The sequence below is a fragment of the Carlito syrichta genome, unplaced genomic scaffold (assembly GCF_000164805.1).
Source record: "Carlito syrichta isolate Samal-C Ts95f unplaced genomic scaffold, Tarsius_syrichta-2.0.1 Scaffold315953, whole genome shotgun sequence".
Taxonomy (NCBI): domain Eukaryota; kingdom Metazoa; phylum Chordata; class Mammalia; order Primates; family Tarsiidae; genus Carlito; species Carlito syrichta.
In genome coordinates this window covers 235,273-250,262 of record NW_007260049.1, presented here as the reverse complement: position 1 = coordinate 250,262, position 14,990 = coordinate 235,273, and the positions used below count along the sequence as shown (strand labels likewise).

The following is a 14,990-nucleotide window of genomic DNA, read 5'->3' as shown; positions in this document are numbered from 1 at the left end:
CGCAGTCTCCGGTCGGGGGCGACACCGAGCGGGGGCGAGCCGGGGAGTCTGTCTCTGCAGTCCCGTGTGCGCGGGTCGCCCCCGTCTGGGTCTCGGTTGCTCGGCTTGCACCAGGAAGAGTTTGAGCGACCGTGGGGTTAGGTGGGAAAAGGTGAGCAGATATGCATTCCTGCCAGGTCTACGGAGTAAGATTTCGAGAACCAGAAGTCCTCAAAAGTGACGGAGCACAGCCAGCGACGCAGCTGCTGCGCCTTCACCTCCTTTAATTGAAGCTACAACCTGTCCCATCTTCCCAGCAGCCCGGCTGGGTGTGGCGTGAGCCGCAGCTTTAACAACGATCGTTCTGTGAACACTAGTTCCAACACAGACCCGAACGCGTTCTCTCTATACTGAGTGAAGTGTGTTGAATAACAACAATCCCTCCACCCTTCTTAAAAAGCGAACGTTTTCCAGAACAAACCACTTAAATCCAAGAGGAGAAATTTGTGTTTCAATAAACAAATGGCTTATGCAGAGGAATTTGTATGGACTTAGAAAATCATCTCACTTTGGATTATATTGGGAAAGTCCTTGGTGGGCTAGAACCTAATATAATCAACTATTTAATCCTGGTGTATAGATTACTAATGAGAAACATTTTTAAAAATCTTGTTTTTCAAGAAATGTATTCCTGTAAAACCCTCACAGCTGTAAGATAATGCTCTATTCAAAGGATGCCACATAATATTTTTAAGTAAGCAATTGTTTAATATTTCTGGTTATTTTTGAACACTTTTGTTGTGAATCAAAATATAACATACAACATAAATTACATTGTCTGTGGCTACAAATGTGCAGCTTTGTGACTTTTTATAGCATGAACACCTGCGCAACCACCAGTCAGAAAACATTGCGAGCAGCCCAGAGGCCTAGCTGTCTCTCCTGGGTCAAAACTGCCTGGCAAAGATGACCACTTTCCTAGCCCTTATGTTAGCACATCCTTGCCTTCCTCTTCCCTCTGACGTTTATCTTCATTTGCTTAACTGTGTTGTGAGATGCATCTGTGATGTTTCATGCAGCTGTAGTCCTCTCATTGTTGTAGAGTTTTCCATTATATGAATACACCATCGTTACAAAACTGTTCAATGAGCATTTCGGTTGTTTTCGGGTTTTAGTTATTACAAATAGTGCTGCTGTGAACATTCTTTGCCAGCCTCTTCCTGTGCAAGTGCACACTCTGCTGAGTGACAGAGTATGCCTTAACCTCAACATAAGTGGAGAGCAGGCTGAACTCTTCCCAAGTCACTGCGTCATATTGCATGGCAGTGTCACATCTTCAGCATTTGGAATTAATGAAAACTGAAACACTTTAGACACCCTGGTATATGAGTAACGGTATCTCACTGAGGTTTGAACTTGCATTTCCCTATGTCCTAATGGGTTGAGCAGCATCTCATATCTGCTGGTCCATTTGGAGTTCGTTTGTGAAGTGATTGTTCAAATGTATTGCCCACTTTTCTTCTGGATAGTCTTTTGTTTATTGAATATATTCAACAGTGTGTATACATGTACGTATTTCTTCAACTATATTCTTCTACTCTGTACTTTGCCTTTTCACCTCTTTATTAACATCTTTTGATGAACAGATGTTCTCAGTTTGACCACAGTCTATCAGTCCTTTCCTGTATTGGCAGCACTTTGTGTCTCTTTCCTATCCTGGGTTATACAGACATCTTCCTATGTTATCTTCCTTATCTCTTCATGTGCAGGTTTGCAATCCACCTGGAATTGACTTTTGGCTATGGTATGAGGCAAGGATCACATTTCGTTTCTCTGTCACGCTGTCCCAGCACTAGATTTTTTCAATGATATCAACACACAATTAATTGCCTTTTTTTTTTTTTTTTTTGAGTTGGAGTCTCACTCTGTCGCCCAGACTGGAGTGCAGTGGCCGCTCCCGGCCACCGCAGCCTCGCCTACTGGGCTCCAGCGATGCTTCCGCCTCAGCCTTCCAAGTAGCTGGAACTACAGGTGGGCGCTACCATGCCTGGCTAATTTTTTAATTTATTGTAGTGATGAGGTCTCGCCAAGTTGCCCAGGCGGGTCTCGAACCCGCGGGCTCAGGCAATCCACTCACCTCAGCCTCCCAAAGGCGCAGGATTACAGGCTGAGCCACCGAGCCTGGCTCATTTTTTAAAAAGCAATGGAAAGATTTCTAAAGTCAGTGAACTAGAAATCTTTTTTTTTTTTTTTTTTTTTGCTCTTCAAATAATTTTCCTTTCTTTTCTTTTCCTCTTTCTTACTTGTAGATAATTTGAGGATTTTTACTCTTTTTTTGCTAAGGAAAGAAACAATTTTTTAAAACATTTACACAACTGTATTTTACTCAAGCATTTATGTGTCAGGATATTTTTATTTCATTATAAATTATTTCAGTCACTGTCATTTGGTATTCCTGAATTCTGAATCACTTAGTTGTAAATATGAGAGTTTTAAAAGACCAGAGAGATAATTTTGACATGTTTAGTGAAAAGTTTAAAATACCTGTTCTTCGCCTTCCTCTTTGTGTTCTCATTTTTTCTGTATTTTTCTCAAAGAAAAACAGATGACTTCAAGAATTTTTATCTCCAGCATGGTTTTCTCCCCTGAAGCCCACTCCATATTTCCAATAGCTTGTGCATATCTTCATAGCTTACATTCAGAATGTTCAAAATCAAAATTTTAAACTTCCCACTCAAACTGAGTAAGGCCCATCCTTCCCAGGCTCTCATACCTTAAGACTTGGCTTCCCTCTTTCCCTCATCTTCTGTATCTAAGCTGTCTATTTTAATAATTCTAATGGAATACTTCGAAAGTCTTCAACATTTTTTCTTCATTCCTATCGCTTCATTCTTAGAGCAGGGCCTCCCCACCTCATCTCTGAGCCCCTGCTAAAGCTTACAACCTGTCCGTCTGCCAGTCCATCTGCCCACCAGTTAGTAAGCGCATAAGGCATGCCTGATGTGTGTATGCTGTTACTCTGCCTGCTGTGGATGTTACAGACAGTGGTGTGCTGGAGTCTGTCCTACAAGGTCACAAGAGCTGCTGAGATGCATTTCTTCCCAACTCCACATTCAGTGATGTCACATTATTAGCTGGAAATCAGCAAGGGGAACAACATGGAATTGTCAGACACTACAAATCAAGGTTCAGCTTCCCACAAACATTTACCAGCGTGTCACTAGATAAAGAGATGACCAATATCCATCCCTCCCTCAAAGGACCGCAATCTAGATGGGGTGATTGGTACACAAACTAGTTACATACTATAAAGCACAGTGACATGTGGGCACCAAGAAAAGCCTAATCAAAATACAATGGAGTGGAAAGGGGCACCAGGGAAGGCTTCGTGGTCAGCCCAGGAGGTCAGGCAGGACACTGACAAGCAAAAATGATGGGAGGAAAGTAAGTTGCAGGCTGAGAGAATAGAATGAGCAAGGTTGGGAGGGGAGCAAGGCTTGCTTTAGAATATTAGAAGTCCTGGATGAACATGCATGGGGTTCATTGATCAGAGGAAGGTCCAGGGTGGCAGGGAGTGGCTGACAGTGAGGTTGGGAAGGGGACTGTGGTAGGCCTGGGACTTAGGTCTGGACTTTCTGGACAATGAGAAGTCATTCAAAATTTGGGGTGAGGGGCATGTCGGTTTCCCTGGGCTGCTCCTCTAGCAATGCTGATCACTTGTTGTGGGATATACCACTATACAGGGGTTCAGTTAGGTTATAACATTATCAACTTAATGGAGAAGGACCCAGCACTGCAAGGAAGACAACATGAATGGAAGAGGAAACTTTCATCTTAAGATTATAAAGCCTAGAAATTACAAGGTGGTCAGTCTTTATATTGATAAACATTTTTATTCTAATATTATAGTAATAATTCAAGTACAATTTTCTTTGAAAAGTCACCTTTGTTAAAACAAAACTTGTTAAGTATCTTTCATCAAACATCAGCATATTCTTTTCACTCCCCCACAGCAGTCAGAGCCATGTAGCAGAGATAAGATTTTTTAAAGCCTACTACATTTTGTTATTGCTGAAAATTTTGAATTAGTTGTCAAAGTTTCAGAAGCAGTGATTAATTAACTTTTGAAAGCTCTACCAGATACTCTGACATAAAATCATGAATCCAGATATCAGTGTCTGGCAGTGATGTGTCCACTAAATAGACTACTACTTTCCGGTCCCAGGGGTTAGCATTTTCAATAACTGTCTGCACCAATGCTACCAGAGGTTTCTTCTCCACATGATTTCGAAACACCATCGAAGCCTCCTCAGACCACTGGTTGCATTTCACTCCTAGGAAAAAGACAGGAAGGAGAGAGCCATGATGGGTCAACTGAACCTTTCTTTTGATCCATTATAATGGAAAACTAGTCAATTCCAACTTAGCTCAAGCATCTCAGGGTAGACTTGCCATAACTGAAAAACAGCTGCTGAACAATTTTAAAACAGCCCAGCTTATAGTTTTTCTACTCTGTAAACCTTTATCTACAGACACAAGTTTCATTTGACACTGACTATTATAAAATGAAATGAGAAGCACCACCACTGTACAAATCCCATACATAAAGTAGATACCAATTTTAACTAATAATTGAGATAGGGAAATAAGATATCAATTTCAATAATATTTATGACATTTCTCTCATTTAAAGTTTTTTTCTGATGGTTCAAATATAGTAAAAAAATTGTTATATGATCTATTTACAGTGTAATTTTTCAAAATTATACACAGCATCATGGAAAAAGTACTGGATTGAAAGTCAAGAGACTCAGTTACTGTTCCCAGCCTTCCCTCTATCAGGTGGTGTGATCCTGGGCCAATCAGCTGATCTCTCAGGTCTCACCTATCATAAAAGAAACTGATTGGACCAGATAAATTTTAAGCTCTATGTACCTCAAAATCTCTATAACTTTTGAACTTGAGAGATCAAATTAAATAATTCTGTTAGATTTTATAACAAAATTGAGAAAATAAAATATATTTTCAAGAAATATTATTAAACAAATATAAATTAAGTCCACATATACTGGATTAGATAAATTACAAATTATGCTGCAAAGGAATGAAGGTCTGGAAGTTTTAGACAATTCTGGAAGATCTGCTATCTATATAGCTAGTGGGCTGAATTCTTTGTTTATTAAGAATTTCCCACAAGAGCAGCCTAAAAGTCTCATTTTCTCTCTAGCAGCCCTGATAATTTTTGAGTCTTTTTATCTAAGAAGAAAAAAGAGCTTCTATAGAGCTTCTCAGTAAGGTGGTGATGATGAGCCCACTATATGGCTCCCTTTCTCATACAATCCAGGACATTGTATGAAAAGCCACACTGTGCAGATGCAAAAAGTGCCCAGGGCAAAGTCAGATGTAATGAAGCAATAACTCACTAGTAACCTTAAGAAGGTAAGCATCTAGTGAGCCTATTTGTAAGCAGATAAGGGGTAATCTCAAGGTCCCTGGAGAATCCTTACAGCATTCTGATTTAAATACTCAGGACCACTCATGGGTTCCCACTTAGATTCCACAGAGTTCTTTGGGTCTAAGGGTAGTCCCAAATATTGCAAAAGGCTTGGCTGGATGTGAACCAAATCTACCCAAGAGATGACTCCAATGGCCAAATCGTAACAGGTGAGTCCTGTGAAACTTCCAGTCTACATCACTCCTCATTCAAGTAGATGCCTATGTTGGAGCAAGAGAGGACATAGGTTTTCAATTAATTTTTTTTAAATGGGTCCTCCCTTTGAGATAAGTAATCTGATGCCCCAGAGAGTTTGTGGCTTAAGAGCAAGTCAGGAGGAAGAAAGAAGGCTTGACAGAGGTAAGCCTGAAAAGGAACTGAGGCCACAGATAAGGACCCAACAGCAACACCAAGTTTCAGAGAGAAGTACACAAAGACATATTCATGCATTTGTGCTTCATGTTCTAGTGTAAAAGGTAATTCCATATTCACTCTCTCATCTGATCTACATATTCGTTCAGTGATAGAAGCAGGACAGAGATTTACTGGTCATTTTATAAATCATTATGGGGTAAGGTAAGAAGGTAAATTATTTGAATCCAGGTCTTCTGACTTCAAAACCACACTTTCCACTCTGAGAATGAAGTATACAGTGAAGAAAGGAATTAAATGGGGAGGCAGACTGCTGAAGGCCATGGGATATCTCTAATTGCTGTTTCCTGGTCTCTATAATAATTATAGCAATAGTACCTAAACCTCCTATCATGGGTAGAATTCAAGGAAATAAAATAGCCGGTAGATTTCTGCTTTCTGCTCCAGCATAGTAAGGAGCTTAGAAGCTGTTACTCCATCTAACAAGAAAAAGCCTGAACAAACTGAAAAATCAACAACTCTTTTTAGATCCGTCAGATAAGTGAGACCACAGGGCAATCTGCTGCCCCCAAAATTGGAGAGACAAACAGATGGATACATAGAGTCACAACAACTTACTGGAGCAGAAGTCAATGAGCAGAGAGAAACCTTGGTGGAAACCAGCACAGAGAAGGAAAACCTAAACCATAACTGACAAACTGCTGGAGGTTCACGCAAACAAATCTTAGAGTTAAAAACTCTGGGAGGCTTGGGCAACATGGCAAGAACTTGCCTCTACCAAAAAGAAACCAAACCAAAACCAAAAACTCTGGGGGTGGAGGGTAGGTTTGGTGGCTCATGCCTGTAATACCAGCACTTTGGCAGGCCAAGATGGGAGGATCACTTGAGCCCAGAGTTTGAGACCAGCCTGGGTGAGACCCCCATCATCACAAAAAATTAACAAGTTAGCCAGGCATGGTGGTATGTACCTATAATTCTAGCTACTTGGAAGGCTGAGGCAGGAGGATTGCTGGGAGGTCGAGGCTGTAGTGAGCTATGATTGTACCACTGCACTCTAGCCTGGGCAATAGAGGTGAGGACCTCATCTCAAAAAACAAACAAAACTCCATGGGGGCCCAGAAATAACAGGCTCCACTTGTGAGAGTTTTACCTAGGAGTACAACCAGGTACTTACAGTGAATATTCAAGAAAAAATTTCCTTATGCTTCCAGCAGGGGAAGAAGAAAAGGAACATTTCAAAATATAACAGAGTTCTCTGTCCTTCTAAACAAGCCCTGACTTAGGAGAAACTATTTTACCAGAGTCTGACATGCTAGGGGTTTCATCAGAGATAAATCTACCTGGGGGAAGAGAAATACCAAACTCTACTCCCCTCTAGCCATCCTGCTTCACCTAAGGGGAGAGGGGAAACCCGAGAAGCACTAGTGAAGCACACAGTCCAGGGCACTGTCTCAACAAAAGACTGAGAGGCCTAATCATGGGACCACAGACTCCACCCTCACCACACACACATGCACACACCTTGCCACTACATTTCTAAAGGCCTATTTACCCAGAACACCAAGTCCACCTTTCAACAAAGAACTACGTGTGATACTAGAGGGAAAAAACACAATTTGAAGAGACTGAGTAAGCGTCAGAACCAGAGTCAGATATGGCAGGAATGTTGGAACTATCAGACCAGGAATTTAAAACAACCAAGATAAATATGGTAAGGACTTTAATGGAAAAGTAGACAAAATGCAAGAAAAGATGGTTAATGTAAGCAGAAAGACATAAATTCCAGGAAATAACATAAAAATTAATGCTAGAGATAAAAAAAACTATAAAAGAAGAATGCCTTGATGGGCTTATTAGTAGATTGAACTTGAAGATATGAGACCAGATACTTCCAAGACTGAAAAGCAAAGAGAAAAAATAATGTCTGAAAAAATAGAAAAAATATCCAAGAACTTTGGGACAACTACAAAAAGTGTAACACATACACAATGGGAATACCAGAAGGAGTAGCAGAGAAAGGAACAGAAACCGTATCTGAAACAATAATAACTAAGAATTTCCCCAAATTATTTTCAGACACCCAACCACAGATCCAGGAAGATCAGAGATAAAGCAAGATAAAAGCCCCTCAAAACATATCTAGGCATATCATACTCAAACTTCAGAAAATCAAAGATAAACAAAAATCTTGAAATAAGCTAGAGGATAAAAAACACTTTACCCATAGAGAAAGAAAGGTAAGAATGACATCTAACTTCTCTTCAGAAACCATCCAAGTAAAAAGAGAGTAAGGAGTTGAGGGTAAAAAAAAAAAAGCCACCAACTAGAAATCTGTACCCTATGAAATTTTCTTTTTTTTTTTTTTTTTTTGAGTTGGAGTCTCTGTCGCCCAGACTGGAGTGCAGTGGCCACTCCCGGCCACCGCAGCCTTGCTTGCTGGGCTCCGGCGATCCTTCCGCCTCAGTCTTCCAAGTAGCTGGAACTACAGGCGTGCGCTAATTTTTTATTTATTGTAGAAATGAGGTCTCGCCAAGTTGCCCAGGCGGGTCTCGAACCCACGGGATCAGGCAATCCACTCACCTCAGCCTCCCAAAGGCACGGGATTACAGGCTGAGCCACCGAGCCCAACTGAAATTATCTTTCAAAAGTAAAGGAGAAATATAGACTCTAGACAAACAGAAATTGGGGGAATTTGTTGCCAGAAGATCTGCCTTGGAAGAAATTATAAAAGAAGTTATTCAGAGCAAAGAAAAATATTATAGGTCAGAAATTTGGATATACATAAAGAAAGAGCATCAGAGTATGTATAAGTGAAGATAAAATAAAACTTTTATTTTCCTTATTCTTAATTGAGCTAATAGATAAGTTTGTCCAAAGTAACAGCAACAATGTACTTAATTATACATACTATAGTTGTACTCAACAGCACTATAGATCAATTGGATGTAACTCTCATCTATAGACTTCATCCTACAACAGATTATACATTCTTCTCAAGCTCACAAGGTACATTTCCCAAGACAGAACACATTCTGAGAAATAAAACATAACTTAACACTTATAAACTTTATAAAATAAAGAATAAAAACTTTTATATCACCTTTTTCCAGACCACAACAGAATTAAATTAGAAACTAGAAACAGAAAGATAGTGGGAAAATCCTCAAATACTTAAGAGACTAAACACAATTCTAAATAACACATGCGTCAAAGAAGAAATCTAAAAAGAAGTTGAAAACTATTTTGAGCTAAATGAAAATGCAGCACATCAAAATGTGTGGGATACAGCAAAATCAGTGCTTAGAGGGAAATTAATAGCACTAAATGCATATATTAAACAAGAAGAAAGATCTAAAGTAGTAGGTAGAGTCTCTACTCTACACATAATAGGCACCAGTAACTCAGCCACAATGCTAGTGATGGGGATGATGGTGCCATGCACTCTTTCTTCAGAAAAGCCTTCTCTGAGCAGTTTGACTGTCATGTTTAATAGAACATGTTGTTAGTAAAAGCTGAATGTTCAAAAGTGAAAATTTTAAAAAGTAACCATTAAATCTGAAGAAACTACTTGGAGTTTGAGTTCAAAGCAGACTAATTAGTGGCTATGTCATGTACAAAGTGTCATTTTTGCTTTATATACAGCTACCATAGGAATTTCTTATGAATTCTTGTAGGATGACACAGAGAAACTGACAAATATTTCAAAATAAGGTAAATATATAGCCTTACAATAAAATGGGTCAATATTAAAAGAAGAAATCTATATACATAACATCTTTCATTGCTGAGATCCAATCATTCTGTCACCATGTTCAATACATGGGGTAAGCAGGGCAGAGAATTATGGGCAGTAGCAAAGGGATCACGGTGGTACCACATGGTCACAATTGCCCATATCCCAGTGGGGAAGGAAGCAAAGTGCTTAGGTGACTGTAGGAGTCTGCACTCCTCAGTCCTTTAGGCCTCCTGCCCTCCACTGATGCTAATGGGCCCTAGTGAAGCTTTATCCAACTGCTCATGTTATCTAATGAAAGGGTGCTCACAAGGGAGCCACCAACAGCTGTACTGCTTTCACAAAAGATAAAAGGGAAATCTCACCAGACAATATTACAAAGAGGTATCATTACACACCTATTAAATTAGCTTCTCAAATTTTAATGATAGTGAAGAGGCTGGAAAGAATGTGGTAAAACTGCACACTCGTATGCTGTCAATTGGAATGGGAACTAAAAACTCACTTGGTCATGAAAATGGTCATGCTCTATGATCCATGAATATTTTAAGATTAGGTAATACTCCATTAAATAGATATATTATAATTTATGCAATAAATGACTTATGCAATAATAATAAAATTCTCCTATAGCCTATTCAAGGTTGTTTTCATTTGTTTTGGTTTGTTTTAGCCAGTATACATATCTGCAGGTTTTTCCTAACATTGCAATAAAAAATATAAACAACCTCTGCAAGGAACTCAAATGTGCCAAAAAGAAAAAAAAAGTATAAACAACCTAAATGTTCAACAATAGGGAAATTACAAATAAATAGAATATTTTGTATCCATTAAAAATAATTAGGAAAAGCATAAAACAACTACCCAAAAAATAGTTAAGAAATATTAAATGAAGAAAAGCAAAATGCAGTATTATACCCATACTAAGATTACAGCTTAGGTAATATATTCATGCATGAAACCAGAGACAGAAAGGAGCACGGAAAGCAGAAACAGCAGATAAAATGGTAAAGCATGGCTGTAAGAGGTCATTAAAATTAGTTCCATTATGGTTGGGATGCTGTTAGTGAAAAAAAACAAAAAACCCTAACTTGAGAAGCCAATGATTCAACACTTGCTAATACCCAGAACAAAATGACAATATAAGCTATGTTGCAGCATGAATTCAGATTCCACAGAAATTACCTGCAAGTTGAGCTGTGACTGCTTGGAAGGGCAGCTTTCGGAACATGTTCACTAGGGGCTGGACTTTTCTTATGTTGACCAACTCGTGCTTGCCATAGTCCAGCTCATACACGGATACCAGTCCATTGGTCAAGATTCCTTTTAAAAGCACCCTGTGCCACCTGGATATTCATTAAATGAAAAAGGAAGAGAAAACACACAAAGTCAACACCTGCTTTAAGGGTAACATTTAAAAGAAAAATTAATGCAAGCAATGATTATCAAAAGATAAAACTATATTGTCATAGATGTTTTAAAGGAAATTGCTGATTCTTTCTCCAAAGATTGCTATTTTCTGCTTTGCCACTTGTTCATCTGACAGAATATGCTCATTCAAGAGACTTTTACAGGCCTCATACAGATCATCATTAAGCAGAATGAAATAAATATCATGGAGGATGATAAGGACAAAGCCAGGGGATTTCTTCATTGTGGAAAGACAGAAGATGACCACATGTTTGAGGCATGGTACATATTTGGAAGATGGAAAAAGAGAGGCAAGGAGGAGCAGCTAGGGCTAAAGAAAATGCTTGAGAAGGAAAGCAGAGGACTTGAGAGGGAGAGGACATTGTGGTGTGGAGCAGAGCAAACCCCGTCCCAGCACAGCTAGAGGCAGAATGTGTGGAGGAAAGGAAGAGAAAGTTGGACTGGGAAGGAAGTCTGGGGAGAGATCAAAAAAGGTTTGAACAAAAAGTTGATAATTTTAATTATGCCAGGTAAGTACATTAAAAAACAAAACAAAAAATTCAACCTGAAACCTAAAATAAAAAACCTGCAAAGAGCAGGAGGGTATGGAACAAAAAGATCTGAAGTTCAAGGCACCAGAAGGAAATTCACAGTTATACTTTTCGCCTCTGGGCCTACATCAACATCATTTAAATGAGAAAAACCTAACTTGCAAGGTTAATATATGAAGGATCATTTAAAAGTCCTATAGTTTCAATTACAAAAGTAAAGAGTATTACCATATGAAGGAAAGGAAAATTGTTCATAACAGCTAAATGCAAAGTGTCCATGGAGGGGGTCTCTGCTCCTGAATGGTGTGAGTTGGACTCTACCTCAGGGGACAGGCTCAGTCATTCTCTGGTGCAGGTTTATCAGCCATAAGCCACAGCCCAGTGGAACAGCAAGCCCTGCACTGCAACACTCCTAGTATAGGAAACCCATGAAGCTGCGATAAGAACTATACTGAAAAATTTAAGAAGTCAACTTTAAGTACTATATATGACTAGGGGCTTCTGAGGGAACTCTAGACACCTTCAAATAGGCTCAAAGTGTAGTAAGCAATACTACATGAATCTGGGACACAGAAAGGATTCATAATTAAGTGTATAGGCTTTGGGGGTCAAACAGACCTGACCTGGACCATTTTCAGTTGCATCATTCTGGATTCTTTATTTAACCTGAATCTTAGTCATCTCATGTGTAATATTCTATCCTTAATTCACCTGCAGGAATAACAAAAAAAGTGCCTAGCACATGACTTGGCTTATAATAGGCACTTGGTAAATGATAGTCATCATTATTCTTATTGTTAAAATGAAGGTAAGCTCTGTATAAAATAAGAACTTCAGACCAAATTGAAGAGAATTTTCACATCTGTAAGTGCCAGTTTGGTACAGGTTGCTATTTTGTGTGAGTGCAAAAGGTGATAAAAAACACTTGGTTTCCATCAATAGCACTGTCTTTAAACTATACAGGGCAAAATGATGGTAGTCTCTGCTTTTAGTCCATAAGTAAGAGGTTCACAGCAGTGAAGAGAGAGTCATCAGAACACTGATGTGCTATGTTTCTATTCAGCTTTCCATTTTCTTTTTTTTATATTGATAATTTTTATTTTTAATTTCAACCTTGCAATTGTGAAGTGTGCTGTAATATACATACAGGTGTCTTTTTATGTATAACAACTCCTGTTCCTTTGGGTGGATTCCAAGCAGTGGAATTGCTGAATCGAATGGTAGATCTACTTTTAGTTCTCTGAGAAATTTCCAAATGGGAGAAGATATTTACAAACTATACATCTGACAAAGGACTAATATCCAGAATATACAAAGAGCTCAAACAAATCAGCAAGAAAAAAGCAAATGACCCCGTTAAAAAGTGGGCAAATGACATGAACAGATATCTCTCAAAAGAAGATATACAAATGGACAACAAACATATGAAAAAATGCTCAACATCACTAACCATCAGGGAAAGGCAAATTAAAACTTTCCATTTTCAAAATGAATAGCTTCAATTAAGGCTTTCCTTTTGACTTGATTACCAGGTTCAGTACAGACATCACCTGAAGTTTGTTAAAAACACAGATTCTGGGGCTCCATCTGCAGAGATTCTGATTCAGAATGCCTGGGGTGAAGAAGAAATATCTGCATTTTTAATAGATTTTCCAGGCTATTTTTATGCTGAGATTATTTGGAAAGCACTGGAATGAGGGAAAAAAAAAAAAAGTATCTGAAATTCCTAAGTCTTAACTATCATAGTTTGGAACAAAGCTCAGTAAATAGTCTTTAGTCTTAATTAAGCAAGATATAAGCTCTAAAGACTTATGCATATATTCAGTTTGTGAAGTTTATGAAAATATCAGGTAAGTTGTTCTTATATACAAAACAATCCTGGGACAAGTTAACTGGTTAAAGCCCAAGATTCCTGGAGCAGAACTGTTCAAAGCCACAGAAGGCAGGGTGAGGAATGTGAGGCCTCATACTCTAAATCTCCAGTTTATGGGTTCTCTTTCCCCACAAACTCCTTTCCTCCAAGGAGGAAGGACCTCTCACCACCCCCGATGATGGTTAGCATTAGTTTGGTTTTACCTGTGATCATCTTATCCTGCAAAGAGTTCTGATTGCAGCAAATTTACACAAATGGAGTTAAACCCATTTATGCCTATGGTTGTAAATAACATGACACGATAAAAAATATTTTTTAGAAATGGAAGGCTTGTGACATATAATCTGTATGTTTTCCAAAATGAGAGCTATTACACTTTTCACTTTAGAGTTAAAAATTAGGGTTGGGTACAGTGGCTCACGCCTGCAATCCCAACACTTTGGAAGGCCAAGGTGAGAGGACTGATTGAGCTCAGGATTCAAGACCAGCCTAGGAAACATAGTAAGACCTTGTCTCTACAAAAATAAAAAAATTAGCTGGGCGTGGTGGCACACACCTGTAGTCCTAGCAAGTCAAAAGACTGAGGTGGGATGATTGCCTGAGCCACGGAGGTCAAGGCAGCAGTGAGCCATGATCATGCCACTGCACTCAAGCCTGGATGACAGACAGAGTGAGACCCCCAAGTCGCCAAAAAGAAAGTTCTTTTTTTCTCTCATGAAAATGGTAAAATTTTATATATGCTAATGTTTGCAATCTTAAGAAAGAATTAAAGCATTTCATTAAAAAAAAAAAAAAGCAGCTTGATCTTTTAAACTGAGTTTCTGGGTATGTGAGTGTTGAGGAGGGGAGACTGAGCATCAACAAATAAGATCATTCATTTCTTCTACGAAAGCTAGCAAAAGGCCAGGCTGGAGCAGATGTGCTGTGTCCCAGGGCTTTGTGGCCTGAATGGAGAGCTGGGACTTCACTGGAATGGAACCAGCCCATCCTGAGGGACTGTGGGGAAAAGGTTGTAGAACCAAATGTGAAAATATCAGAAAACAGACTGAAGTGCTAAACAAATGCAAGGAAGTATGACTTCCACAGTCCCAAGGCCAGAGAACAGTGAAATATGCATTGTTGTTCCTTGTGAAAGGGAGCACAACTGCTAGGATGCAAGTGACAACCTAAAACAAGAATCTTGCCATCTTTCAAGAAGTAATTTGGAATCTATCCATAAACAAATAATCAGAGATGCAAACAAAGATTTATGTTCAACACTATTTATGACAGTGAAAAATATGGGAGGAAAAAATCCTACATAACAAAATAGAATGATGAGTGAATTGTGATTTCTCCATATGATGAACTATCATTCAGCCACTAAAAAGTCTTCTAAAGAATCTTTTTTTTTTTGAGTTGGAGTCTCACTCCATCACCAAGACTGGAGTGCACTGGCACGCTCCCGGCCACCGCAGCTTCGACCTGAGGGGCTCCAGCGATCCTTCCACCTCCGCCTTACAAGTAGCTGGAATTATGGGTGTGCTACCACGCCCGGCTAATTTTTTTTTATTTATTGTAGAGATGAGGTCTCGCCAA

General features: G+C 39.1%; 1 protein-coding gene across 3 annotated transcripts in view; it reads right to left on the bottom strand.

The window, feature by feature from the left end:
* Positions 1 to 3,852: 3,852 nt before the first annotated feature.
* Positions 3,853 to 14,990, bottom strand: part of TDRD7 (tudor domain containing 7) — a 79,484-nt gene continuing 68,346 nt past the window's right edge. For all 3 annotated transcript variants that reach the window (XM_021706716.1, XM_021706718.1, XM_021706717.1), the window contains 2 exons: positions 10,764 to 10,924; positions 3,853 to 4,313 (listed from right to left, as the gene is read on the bottom strand). In XM_021706716.1, the coding sequence (XP_021562391.1) occupies positions 4,093 to 4,313; positions 10,764 to 10,924 (382 nt within the window). In that variant the 3' untranslated portion in view covers positions 3,853 to 4,092. The remainder of the gene's footprint in view (positions 4,314 to 10,763; positions 10,925 to 14,990) is intronic.